This window comes from Triturus cristatus, chromosome 11, assembly GCF_964204655.1.
Source record: "Triturus cristatus chromosome 11, aTriCri1.1, whole genome shotgun sequence".
NCBI classification, from domain to species: Eukaryota; Metazoa; Chordata; class Amphibia; order Caudata; family Salamandridae; genus Triturus; species Triturus cristatus.
Window position 1 is genome coordinate 323,776,835 of NC_140594.1, and position 14,129 is coordinate 323,790,963.

At 44.5% G+C, this 14,129-nt stretch overlaps 1 protein-coding gene across 1 annotated transcript in view; it reads right to left on the minus strand.

Moving 5' to 3' along the window:
- The window catches only part of SCARF2 (scavenger receptor class F member 2), a 521,508-nt gene that overhangs the window by 17,325 nt on the left and 490,054 nt on the right, over window positions 1–14,129 (minus strand). The window contains exon 10 of the mRNA XM_085636388.1: window positions 7,184–7,336. Within this exon, the coding sequence (XP_085492514.1) occupies window positions 7,184–7,336 (153 nt within the window). The remainder of the gene's footprint in view (window positions 1–7,183; window positions 7,337–14,129) is intronic.

Consider the following 14,129-nt stretch of genomic DNA (forward strand, 5'->3'; position numbering starts at 1 on the left):
TATACAGTGGAATATCAAATAGGGGAGTGTTGTAAAGTGGCGTGGAGTGGCGTACAGAGGAGTGGGTAGAGTTGAATAGCAAATAGTAGAATGTTGAAGAGTGTATTTGCGTACAGTAGAACAGCGTACAGTGGAGAGAGAAATAGTGTAGAGGCGTACAGAGGAGTGGCGTACAGAGGAGTGGCATGACGTAGACTGCAGTGGCATATTGTGGAGTGGTGCAGACTGGAGTAGCGTACATTGGAGTGGCATACAATGGAATAGTGTAGAGTGGTGTAGAGTGTAGTGGCATACAGTGGAATGATAGAATGAACTAGCATAGAGTAGAGTAGCATACAGTGAAGCAGTGAAGTGGCAGTACAGTGGTGTATAGTGGAGTGGCCTAGACTGTAGTGGCGTACGGTGTAGAGGGGTATAGTGGAATAGCATACAGTGAAGTGTTGTAGAGAAGGGTAGTGTACAGTGGAGTGGCATACAGTGGAATAGCGCAGATTGGAATGGCGCAGAGTGGAGTGGCATAGATTGGAATAGCATAGAGACCCTATCACCATGCCCAAGTAAATAATGCAGAAAATTGTACCTTTATGGAATAACACCCTAGTGGGTAGTGATTTCTGGTCTAAGCATACCCTACTGCAGACCCTGTGATCACTTTGCAAATTTTTCAGTGCAACTTAGTGCCTTCATCATATTTCCTTAGCTTTTTTTATGTGATATTGCCCCATTATCTTTTCCTGCAACATGTCACCCTAACACATGACATTGCAATGGGAAGATGTGAAGGACCATTATGTCAGAGTATATTATTATGGATTTTGTCTACTAGTATGTCACTGATGGATACATCTTCTGGTTCTAGTTATTATTATTTGTTTTTCCTTTTGATCTCATTATTTGTATCACTATGTCCGATTGTAATGTATACCATCCTTTCCTTGAATCATGTAAAGAAAAACCATTAAAATATTGTAATGTGTTTCACATACATAAATGTTTTTGGAAGTTATACATTGTGTAACACGGTATTACTATTACATTTAAAGATGGCTGCCGTATTTTCACCACACACATCTTGTTGTTTCCTTTGTATAAGTCTAGGACTCTAATCGTATTTTCAAGTCAAATAATAACGCTTGCACTTCACCCGTGAATAAGACACTATAGGACAAAATGTGTTGGGTTTACCAATGACATTTGATATGAGATGAACACTAATTGAATGCCTTCTCTGGACTTGGACACACATTGTTTGTGGACATATCGGGCCCTCACTCTCCAACCACCATCGCAGACCTTGGAACCCTGTGAGACTCAATGAAGTATATATACACACATTCTCCAAAGAGCCTCCCATCCAGAAGCCCTGTTGGCCGGCAGCAGTGCTCGTTTGGGTAAGGCAACCCATACGTATCAGCCCATTCCTCCTCTCCCAAGTCCAAGAGAGAAACACACACTCTGGCAGTGTGGTTCACAAAAGAATGTATTCACCTATTCTCATCGCCATTGACAGCATGAGGAACTGAAAAATACCCTATGCGTTTCAGCGTGTCAGATGCCTTGATCACGTAGCAGCCATTTTAACATGCCATTGCTCCCTTCATCCTTGTGCATCATATGCTCTAGTTAAGATTTATCTCTGATGTTCCTTGTTTGCACAGCAGTTTGTCCAAAGTTACCCGTTTCCTTCCTCCTTTTCTCCTCTCAATATGTTTCTGAAATACCAGCTGAGTGCACCATCTCTCCCGAAAATCCCCCTCATGCCAACATCTCCTCAGATCCTTCAAATTAAGGCCAAAATGCTGAACATTATAATTTGACATGCCAAAACGTAGTCTCGAGTATACTGGCTCCTATGTCCCACACCACATTGAAAAAGACCAAGGTCATTTTTCGGCAGACACGAATTATAGTATTAATATTATGGGGTCTTTAATCGACTTCAGATTTTGAGACAATTTCCATGAGATTGGCTAGGATACAATGCAAAATATGACAATATACATTTATTGGCGGGAATACATTTTTGGCTATGGCATTACTATGCGGTGTTAGAGATGTGTTGTCATCCATGCAAACAGCTAGTATAGTTTCGACCAATCTGGGAACAGTGTGAAGGATATATTTCTGAATTTCCTCAAAAGGTGAAGAATAGCATGGTCTTATTTGCTATTAAGCTGCAGCCAAATGGAAGCTGTCCATTTTTAAACTCTTTAAAGGTAGCTCATAATCTTCTCAAAGTAGAAAAATGTGGACTCAGCACAAAGAAATATCAAAATATCAGAATTATTGGACTCTGAAGAAAAGTTAGGGATTAATTTATAACAAACAGTGGTGGAATGAGAGTAGTGAGGATGGAAAGGAGGTTAGGCGGAAAAATAGGTAATCAAAAAGTGTGAAAATGGGAGGAAAGCAAGAGTTTAGTTACAGACAGAAAACAAACAGACATATGACACGAGGCAAAGAAGACAGAGAAATTAAAAGAAGCACAGAGAAAGCAATGAAATGGCAAGGTGAGATATAAAGGATTAGAGACAATATTTGCAGAAATTCATAAAAATAAGAAAAGCGAAAATAGTGGAGTAGGGAAAGGGAAAAGGAGGAAAAGGGAAAAGAATAATAGGAAGGGGACATTTAATGGGAGGAAGATGTAAAGAGAGAAAAGTGCAGGAGTGTTTCGAAAACAGAGATGGAAGTTCAAGGGAAAAAAAGAGGAGAGGGAGATCAAGAAACATACTTGTGACAAGCAAAGATGAGAGTGAAAGATAAGTGTGCAATAGGTGGAAAGATTGATGGGAGAGGCAGAGGGAAAACAATGCTATGAGGAAGAGGGAGAAAGCATACATGAAAAAAATGATTGGGAAAGAGAGAATGGAGAGTAAACAACATTTAGAAGTCAAGAGAAGGGCACAGAGGAAAATAACCAAATGCTGATCTGAAAGAGATGGAGAAGTTGGGGGCCACTGGATAGAGTGTCACACTTTAGAGGGAGTCTTTTCCTGGGCGCTGCATTTGTATTTCTAAGTTTGTGAGAATGTGTTGAATGCCTTTTTATGTTATTGGACGCCGTTGTGATCTTGCCTCTATGACTAACCGATCAGGGGAGCCACAGGAGAATTTCACAAAACAACACTTGTTCACCATCGCCATGACCACACTCAGTGAGCATCCACACAGCGGATGAGAGACCCGCAGACTCATTTGGCATATGTATAGTGCATACAGGTTAGGGTGGGATTCTAACTGGGAATGGGACATGGGAGACCCCAAGTTTTAAAGTTGTCCCATTTGCCTTGCGGTCTCTTCAGTCTCGTTCAACCCGTTATGAACAGAGTTGAGTGAATGAATCCATCTGCATTCTTTGTAATTTAGGACCCCTGATACTGAGCCGCCTCTAGCATTGGGACTGATCTTTTCTACAATCCACCATTTTATGCTGTTGGGAGAGTGGTTATGTGTCCCATTCCCAGTTAGAATCCCACCCTAACCTGTATGCACTATACATATGCCAAATGAGTCTGCGGGTCTCTCGAGTCCCTTTGAGTCACCTAGCTATTCATGTTCTGACCTCAATTATGAATACAATTGCATTAATCACAGTGTATAGCCAACTTACTATATAACACTCATTGTTATCGATTTAATGCATTGATCCTAAATTGTTTAATTCAAGAAAGTTTGCTCTAACTTTTATTGTATACATTTCGAATGGCTTTGTTTAAACGCATGATTTGTTCCCTTTGAGTATGATCGCTCTAAACTGTTGACCGGACCTTGATTCCATCGGGTGTTGCATTATTCTACTGAAGAGAGTCAACACTTCTCAGAGCCGCTCGTAACAGTGCATATTTTAATACTGCCCCACCCACTTGAATGAGCCTAGACCGCCCATTAATTAACTGATCACGCCTCTTGCTGCAAGCACACACGGAGCCGTGTCCATTACGTAGCCGGTCTCTTAGCAACGAGACCCGGACGCTCTTGCATTACCTCCCCTGACTCGCATGACGGTGGGACGTCATACGCATAGCGGGTTGCCTAGCAACGAGCCCCGGAGGCTATCACACACGCCACGTTCACGCGCTCTGCCCAACTATTAAACAGACGTCCATCGGCACACTCGTGGACGTAGCTGGAGTAGATAGGACGTTTGCCTGCACCCGCGGACCGGAATAATTCGTTTTTCCCGGTTTCACTTAGGTAAGCGCTGTGAACTATCAGAATGTGGCGCTATCATTTGGTTGCGATTCTGACAATAGGTGAATAATCGCCTTCCAACCTCTTTTTCACAGAATCGCACAGTGATCTTCATGATCACAGGAGACAGGACGATTGCCTGTGACCCTTCACCACACCGATCTTTTAACTTTTAGAAGACAGGAGTCGATTCCCTTAACTGGGTAAGTCGGCCGATACCCCGATGCTGACTCAATGTAATGTTTAATTAAATCACAGATCTTTTAAGTATTTAAGATCTAAACAACGCTTGCTTTCCCAATTAGGAAGCCCAATTTGGAAGAATTCTTGCAGTACACCATTGTTACTGCGTGCACACCCGCCCTATGAATCACCCCGGGCCCCGGTAGGTGAGTCCTTTACCCTACTAGCCTTGATTTATTCAGTTTTTCACCTCAACACACCTGACCTTATACATTACTATTCCCCAGGCTGTCCCCATTGTCCTTGTCCTGATGAAGACCCGCATTGACTAAGACAGTAATGCCTCCTGGGTTGAAACGTCGACATATCCCCTGGACCAGCTGAAAGACTCTGCATAAAGACCCATTTATTCAGTCTACAGAACTATTCAAACAGCCGTTGTATTCTGGCCTTTTATCCAAGAAACGTCAATACCACGAAAGTCACTTTGTATATATTACGCACCTCACCACAGCACTGAGCACCACTTGTCACTTTGTCACAAATTACAGTTTACCTTTTGTCGTGACAGCCATGCAAATTGAATGTGGGGATTTATAAATGACGTAATTTATAAAACTTTTCAAGTACCCCCTCCTTTGGTCTCTATGTGTGTTGCTTATGAGAATTTGTCCTTTATGTGAAATTAACCTATGATTGATCCAATGTTTTAAGAAATAGTACACACCCGACAGAACCAATTGTTTGTTTTGTGTATGTAATTAAGCACAGGCAGTCCTAGATGATCATTTTATTGCCACAGTTCATACAATCTTGGGCTCTCACTGCAAGAGGGCCGGGTCATGCCGATCCCTGCGTAAATCCCAGTTAGTGCACTTTTTTATAAAATATTAGGAGCTTTTTAACCACACCTAGTAATTACCCAGTGTGATAAAATACATACACCCATATTTTTCACCATGTGCATATCAGAGGGACACGCTTGCAAAAAAATACTCGGGAAAATGGCTGCTAACTAAGACATGCTGGGTTCAGTGCACAAATCCCCAAAATATACATATTATGCCCCATTTTAAACTGCTAAACTTGTAGTGGGTGATAATTATTGAGCCCCATAAATTTCAAACCTAGGGTATCTGATTAATTAGGTGTGTGCCTTATCTATAATCCCTCTAGGGTATTCGTATTTAGGGCCATCGTCTGAGCAGATGAAAAACAAACATGTTTACTAGACTACTATCATCATATATTAAGAAGATTCCTTGAAAGTGTAAGAGGGCAGAGATGTTGAGTGTGAGTAGCACTCCATTTAAGTGCGAGAACCAAGATGTATTGTGAAAATAGGGCAACATGTGCAGAAGAGGACACAGATGAATGGTGAACATGGGACTTCAAGCGTGTAAGATTCCAGACAGTATCATCTTAAGGATTTTGGGAAAGACATAATTTGGGGGCCCCTGTACGAAACAAATGTGAATTTTCTTACCCATTTCCTGAGAATTCAAGACTGCATGATGTCAAACAATATTAAATTCTATGTTAAATATAAACAGTCTCACACAAAAACAGTTGAAAAGTGTTTTGCCTTGGGGCCCCAAAAATCCTTAAGATGGCACGGGGTCAAGAGACAGTCCGAGGTAGAAGTGGGCAGAGCTGGAGGGAAGTTTATATAGATAAATAGAATAGGCAGTGTTGGAATAGAGAGGAAGTGGACTTCCTGGGGGCCCCTTTCAAGGTGGGTTCCCCAGCAATTGCCCACTCTGCCCATGCCTTAAAACATCTCTGATTTCAGAAATGGAGGTGATGGATCTTCCAGTGTCTGTTAATATGCCGTCATGGGCATGAGTCGGATATCATGGGTGTAGGAGGGCAGTGACTGTTCTCAAGTGTCAACATTATGTAGGTGTTATAGAGTATTAACACTTCAAATTAGTATCTGATGCACATGAAAAAGATGAGTGACAATGAGTGTGACCTGATTCTGACATTGATAATATCTGTTCAAAATTGAGTGAACAGCAAAGCATGAGTGCATTTCTAATGATGTGTAGAAACGCAGAGGTGAATGAAAATGGTTTACATTCAGTCCTAAAGACCTGTAATGATGTACTTCGGTGCAGGATATGAAAATAGAAGACCAATGCCATTTGAACCGAGCCTGAATTAATAAAAGTCATGGGTGGAATGCTTCAATTAATCTCAGTCACTGGCAATATCTTGGGTCACATCCCAGTCCATTGTTTTTTTGCTCACCATTCCACCTCAGATTATAAGCAGCTATATGCAAATCAGTCTTGGGCCTGCTCCAATACGAATAGTCTAACTTAAACTGCCAAAACATGTCCTCTCCGAACTCTGAATTCTAATGTGGCAGACTCCATCTAGAAGGATGACACACCAGCTCTGACGGTCAATAATTGTATTCAAAACACTTTATTAATCTTTCATGCCATCTACAGGACCACAAATGTCCTGCCTCTTCTAATTCAATGCATGTTGATTGGTCACCAGGATTTGATGTTGAGATGGCTGTGATTTTAAAGGATCCATGCTATGAGGCAGTCTATAATTGGAGAAAATGTCCATCAGGGAAGAATGTCCCTTTAACAGTGTTCAGAAACTCAGTTTTATGCAATGTGCTAATAAATATGGCACTGGCACAGGAACACCAGTTGTGAATCATAAAGGGCATAATTCAAGTGAGAGGAAATGATTTGCTTGACCATGCTGGAAAATGGCTTGGTTGGACAAGTTGGGGAAACAGCTGCCACACATCCCACAGTAAATATATTTGGCTTTAACTTACCCTCATGTGGTACACAGTACACTGGGCCATCATCCGTGGTATCAAATGATGAAAAGGAGCCACGGGAAGACCAGGAAGGTGACGGCTGTTCCACAACAGATGGTGGCTCAATGAAGCTGCAGTTGAAAGTGTTGTCCATGTCGTGGTGAGCCACTGGAAGGGAAAAGGACAGCAATGACGGTATGCAGCAGAAAGGAAGCACCACAAACGTTCATTGTAGTGAACAATAGTACTTTCTTGAAGGCCTTTTACCACCAGAGGAAAGGAGGTTTTTAGAGCTTGTAAAAGGCTAAATACACAAAAGCAACTCATATGCTTTTCACAAAGCCATTTGGCCCACGTTGTCCAAGCAAGTGAGCTTTTTGTTGCAGAATTTTGGAAAAGAAATGAAAAAAGTAATTGTGTTGCCTGTTATGAAATTTCCTTTTCACAAGCCGTACCTCAGATACTGCGAATAGCTTTAAACAGACTTACATGATATAATACACACCATAGACATAAGGATGGTGACATAAGTTCAATAGTTGCTTCTCAAATGTGCATTAATACGCAGGCCAGAATTTCAACTCAAAGTAAAGCTATCCCAGACTTCTATTCTTCCATGATCAGTAAACTGAGCACCTCTCCATTTGGGAATAATACACCACTTAGAAATTGCAGAAATGCAGGTTGAAGTGCTGTATAAAAAAAAAATTACTATTATAACAAACCTTTGCCAGTCACTAGCCTGGTCCAGGGCCAAAATAAATGTCATTGAGCAGTCATCATCAATTATTTTCCAGAATATGTGGCTATATTCAAGACATTAAAACCACTTTCTTAATTAAGCTAATAGGTTCTGATGGATATTGAGCAATCAATGAACATTCCGTTGTTGTGTTGGCTATGTGCTAACCTTACAGACAATTATGATCCAACTGAATCCTTCTTGTACATACTGATGACCTAAACGCACTAAAAAGGACAAATTGTGAAAGAGGCACTCCAATAATAAAACAACCTCCACTCTCTTTCAAGTTACCTGATACACTTATACTCCTGACTCCCAGAATTCACTTCTCAAGTTATTGAGTGACGTTCTAAACTGGAATGAATGCCAACAAAAAAAGGAAACTGCACTCATACAGCACTTATAGAAAATGCTTCAATTTATTTACAGATTTATTTATGTATGTACCACTCTGGGAGTGGTACAGAAACCAATGAATATTCAGTATTTCCCCCACCCCCCCAATTTCACTTGTTACTCTCTCTTGAAGAAGGAAAAAATCCCTGAAACACATGTCTAGAGATACACATTACTGGCTGCACCAACACTAAAGACTTTCAACTGAAGTGAGTGTTCTCATTCACTGCATTTACCGTAATGCATCTAGGCTAATTGTTTTCTGGCATCCAAGGCCATGTGCTCCCGCCTCCTTTTGTGATTGGCTCCTTGTTGGGTTATTGGGCTGACAAGCTCTGGGATGCGCCTGCACTCTGAGAGTTGTACAGAAACCTGAATAAAACTGTGAACAGCATTGCCAGCACCATCAAATTTCACTTATTTCTCCTACTGAAGAAGGACACCAATCCTGAAACACATGGCTAGGGATAGACAGAACTGGCTGCACCAACCATGGTGAATACTAAAGACATTCAACTAAATTGAGTGTTAGCATGCACTGCATTTACCTCACTGTATCCCGGCTAACTGTGTGGGTGTATTCCAAGCAGAGTGCGCCCTCCTCTTGTGATTGGCTCCGTGTTGATTTGCTGTGCGGTTGAGATCTGGTATGCACCTGCACTCTAGGAGTAGTACAGAACCCTGAGAATAGAGTGAACAGCTTTGCCAGCACCCCCAAATTTCACTTAATCTCCACTAAAGAAGGACCACAATCCTGAAACGAGTCTAGAAGTAAAAAGCACTGGCTGCCCCAACAATGGTGCATACTAAAGACTTTCAACTGAAGTGAATGTTATCATGCACAGCAATTACCACCATCCATCTGGGCTAATAGTGGGATGGGATGCACCTGCGCTCTGGGGGTGGTACAGAAACCTGAGACACTGTGAGCAGCATTGCCAGCACCCCCAAATTTCACTTTTTTCTCTCTCTACTGAGGAAGGACAACAATCCTGAAACACATTTCTATAGATACACAGCACTAGCTGCACCAACAATGTGTCATGGGACACCGCGGCTCCAGTCGCGCTGTCAGGCGCTGACAAACTACAATTCCCGGCAGCCTGACGCTCACGGAGACGTGGGACGTCTCTTACGCGCGTCCCACGTGATGCGGAAGCGGCCGCTTAAGACGCGGCAGTCGGCGGAAGACGCTGCCGATTATTCTTGGGATTACTGGCTCGACGTTTCGTTGCTGCATCTACAGGTTGGGTAAGGGTGTCCGTGACACCAAACCTTCAGTTGTTTCAGTGATTGGGGCATCGTGTTTTGACTTTGGATTCGGCATCACGCTAGGATTGACGCGTGTATTGCCAGGGTGTTTCTAACCCGAATACCTGTACTTGACAATCTGCTTCCCGGGTTAGCAGAGGGTGGCTAACTTTCCCTTCGTTGGAGAACTCTTTCCCTGATTCCTATTCCGAGTATATGCGAGGGAAAGGCCACTGCATTGTCAAGTCTAGAGGGGACGCCCTCGGTGTTTAACTTGTGTGCTTTGAAGTAAGAGTGATGTAACTCTAACTCTTTGTTATTAATGCGGAGAGGTGCATGGGGGGACACCCAGTACTGCATTTGATTTAACGCGCTCCTTCATGCGCTATCTCCGCTGAAAGTTTCTCAAAACTATAGACGGTGATTACCGTGGATTTACCTGAATTACTGTGCATTCGGTGTGTGTGCCAGCTGTGACCTGGACGTGTGGGTGTTCTGATACCTGCTGATTATACCCTCAATGATTCTCATCTGCATATGAGCTATTCTTTCCTCTTCCCCAGGGGGTGCTTAGCAGTACTATATTTCCTTCACAAATCTTGGGCTCCAAGAGGTCTACGCCACACCCCTGAGGGTTGACTCATCCTTCTTTCCCTTTACAGGTTAGTGAGGGCAAGGAGATGGGAAAAGGGAGAGTGGGACTGCAGGAGTGTAGGAAGGGTGGTCCTGGTACTAACCAGTGTTTCTCTTGTGTCTTCTACAGGTCTCCCTCCCTGCTGTCCCCATCCTTTCCTTCCCCCGCTTAACCACCCTTTAGTCTGCGTTACCTTGATATCCAGACTTGGGGAGGTTGGGAGGGGGACCCCTTAGAGCATCGATCCGACTCCGAGGATACGTTCAGGCCTGGGACAGAATAATCGGCCCATGAATAGATTTATCCTCCCGGTCGAGTCGATTCTACCATGGCCACCTTGGACGATATCATGGCGGCCCTAGCTACGGTACAGGTGGAACTCACGGCTTCTCGAAATGAAACCGCTGCGTTGCAAGCGAGAGTAGACAGATTGCAGCGCAACCCCTTTGATTATGGTCCTCCTCAACCCCCACCTAGTTCTATGGTGGTGGAAATTCCTACCCCTATCCCGCTGGCCCCTCCGGAACGTTTCACAGGGGACATACATAATTTGCAAGTGTTTCTAACGCAGGTCCTTTTACACTTTAACTTCAAGCCAAAGCTGTTTTCAACCAACCAGGCTCGCGTGTCGTTCCTGATCTCCTACTTAGCGGGGGATGCCGCTCAATGGGCAGTTCCGTTGGTCCAACAAGACGACCCGAAGCTCTATGATTGGGACGCTTTGAAAGAGGAATCTGAAAAAACCTTCGACCGGCGCAACAACACCTTTACTGCAGATCGAGAACTACTAGAGCTGAAACAAGGGAGTAAGGATCTCTTGGGTTACCTTAACGCCTTCAGACGGTTGATAGCCGAAACCCAGTGGCCGGAAGGGAAACGATCAGCGATCTTTTACCAAGGCTTGAGAGACAAGCTCAAAGATGCGATCGCCCAAGTGGATCCACAACCCCAGTCCTGTGAAGCCTTGATCGATTTAACGCGTCGATTGGATCACCGCCTAAGGGAACGCAGAGGAGAACAGAAGAGGAGAGACCGATATCCAGTTCGCTTTGATCGACCCAAGTCCTTTGAGCCAGGAACATCGTCTCAGGAACCTATGGAAATTGGCACTATGAGAGCACCATTGACCACGGAGGAGAGAGAACATCGGAGAAAGGACGGTCTATGTCTCTATTGTGGTAAGAAGGGCCATTTTCTGAAGGAATGTCCGGTAAAACCCAAGAGCAGCCGCCCTTGGCCAGGGACGTCTTCATGGAACACCTCAAGGGCAACGATGGAAAACTGAAGAGCTCAACGCCGGTTGAAGGGGAGGCGTCGAGCGTATTCTGCATCCCTTCTCTCAAGGATGGGCCCGAGGCAAAAAAGGACCACTTCTTTATTTCAGTTATCCTGTAGGTGAACAAAAAACCCTGTATCAATCGAGCTGTGGTGGATTCCGGAGCCACAGGGTGTTTCATGGATAGAACTACAGCCCTATGGTTATGGGTCCCCTTGGTCCTTAAGACGTCACCAGAAGTGGTGTTGGCAGTGGATCGGAAACCCCTGGAATCCAGCCCCATCAGTCAAACTACGGAACCCTGTATGGTAGAGTGTTTACCCGGACATCAGGAACTATTAGCGTTTCAAATTATACACGCTCCTTCGTACGGAATGATTTTGGGATTGCCCTGGCTCTCCAAACACAACCCAGGTATAGATTGGAGCCTAGGAACCATAACGTTGGATTCCGACTTTTGCAAAACCCACTGCTGGAAGGTACCCGCTCCCATCACCAATAAATTTCTTCACATTGCCACTGCTGCGGAAAAAGAGGCGAAGCTGCCACAATGTCACCAACCTTTTCAGGATGTTTTTGATGACCAATGGGCGGAAGAGCTGCCCCCACACCGACCCTACGATTGTAGGATCGACCTAAAGCCAGGAGCTGTGGTCCCCTGTGGTAGGTTCTATGCACTCACCGAGCCAGAGAATCAACACTTACGTCTATACTTGGATAAGTATCTGGCTTTGGGATTTATCCGGCCATCATGTTCTCCCGCTGCTTCCCCCTTATTCTTTATACCCAAAGCCAATGGGGAATTAAGGACTTGCATCGACTTCCGCACATTGAATTCCATCACCATACGCAACCAATACCCGCTCCCGTTGATCCCAGTACTCCTAGAACAGGTGAGGTGAGGTGAGGGGAGCGGTGATTTACACCAAATTGGACCTGCGCGGGGCGTACCATTTGGTCCGAATGCGCCAAGGAGACGATTGGAAGACTGACTTTAAGACGCGGTATGGGTTATATGAATACCTAGTGATGCCGTTCGGGCTCTCTAACGCTCCGGCAGCCTTTCAATTCTTCCTCAATGACGTTCTCAGACAGTATTTGGACAAAATTGTGGTTGTCTATATCGACGACATTTTAATTTACTCCACCCGCAAAGAAGAACACACACAACATGTCAATCTCATACTTCAGGTTTTATGCGACAACAAGTTATTTTGCAAAATCAGTAAGTGTGAATTCCATGTGTCCATAGTTGAATTTCTGGGGGTAATGCTTACTCCAAAAGGCCAGGAAATGGCAGAACGGAAAGTGACAGCCATCACAGAATGGCCACCTCCCATGACAGTTAGAGACATACAATGCTTTATGGGATTTGCGAACTTTTATAGACGTTTTATCACCCAGTTCTCCAACAAGGCGGCGCCGCTCACGCGTCTAACAAAAAAGAACGTGAAATTCCAGTGGACACAAGAAGCACAGTCAGCCTTTGATACGTTGAAGAATGCATTTGTAACTGCCCCAGTGCTAACCCATGCTGATCCCGAAGTGCCATTTATCGTAGAGGCGGACGCCTCCGACGTGGCGATTGGAGCCGTATTGTCACAGAGAAATAGTTCCAACGGTCAAATGCATCCTGTGGCCTTCATGTCTAAAAAATTGAACGGGGCCGAGCAGAACTACACCATCACCGAAAAAGAACTGCTGGCTATCAAGGAAGCGTTTAAGGAGTGGAGGCATTGGCTGATGGGGGCACGTCATACGGTTACGGTATATACAGACCATCGAAACCTCCAGTTTCTAAAAACAGCTCGCCAACTCACCCCAAGATTGCTTCGGTGGATGACGTTTTTCGAGGAATACGACTTCATTGTAACCTTCCGCCCTGGGTGTCAGAATAAAAAAGCAGATGCATTAACCCGACAGGACTCCACGGTTACCCCCAGTCTTCAACCTGAGAGATCGATCTTTAACCCTCAGAGGGTCATCGGGGTAATACAAGTGGACCAATTCCTCCGTAAGGTCAAGAAGGGGGTGCAGATGAGGAAATGGAAGGACTGGCTGCTACATCATCCTGAGTGGAAAAACAAACATGGGGTGCTGATGAGAGGGTCGCAGATGCTCATCCCGATGGTGGAATTACAGCAACAGGTATTCCATTGGTGTCACACGGACCCTAGTGCGGGTCATTACGGGAACGAGAAGACATGCGAAAAGATCCTGCGGCAGTGTTGGTGGCCGGCGCTCAGAGAGGATGTCCCTAAATGGATCTGGTTATGTGTGGTGTGTGCACAAACCAAGACTCCACCAGGGAAACCCCAAGGATGGCTGCAGCCTCTTCCCACCCCGGAAGTCCCGTGGGAAATATGTTCCTTAGATTTCATCGTGGGACTTCCGGCAGACAAGGGCCGTACAGTTATAATAGTCGTAGTAGACTTCTTAACCAAAATGGGACATTTCGTGACCTGTAAGACACTTCCCACTGCTGGACAACTCGCCAAGCTGTTAATGGAACACGTTGTGAGACTACACGGACTGCCCAAGGTCATTGTGTCGGACCGTGGGGCTCAATTCACTGCCAAATTTTGGAAGGCGTGGTGTGCCGCCTTACATATCTCGTCCGCTCTGTCCACCAGCTTCCATCCACAAACGGACGGACGGA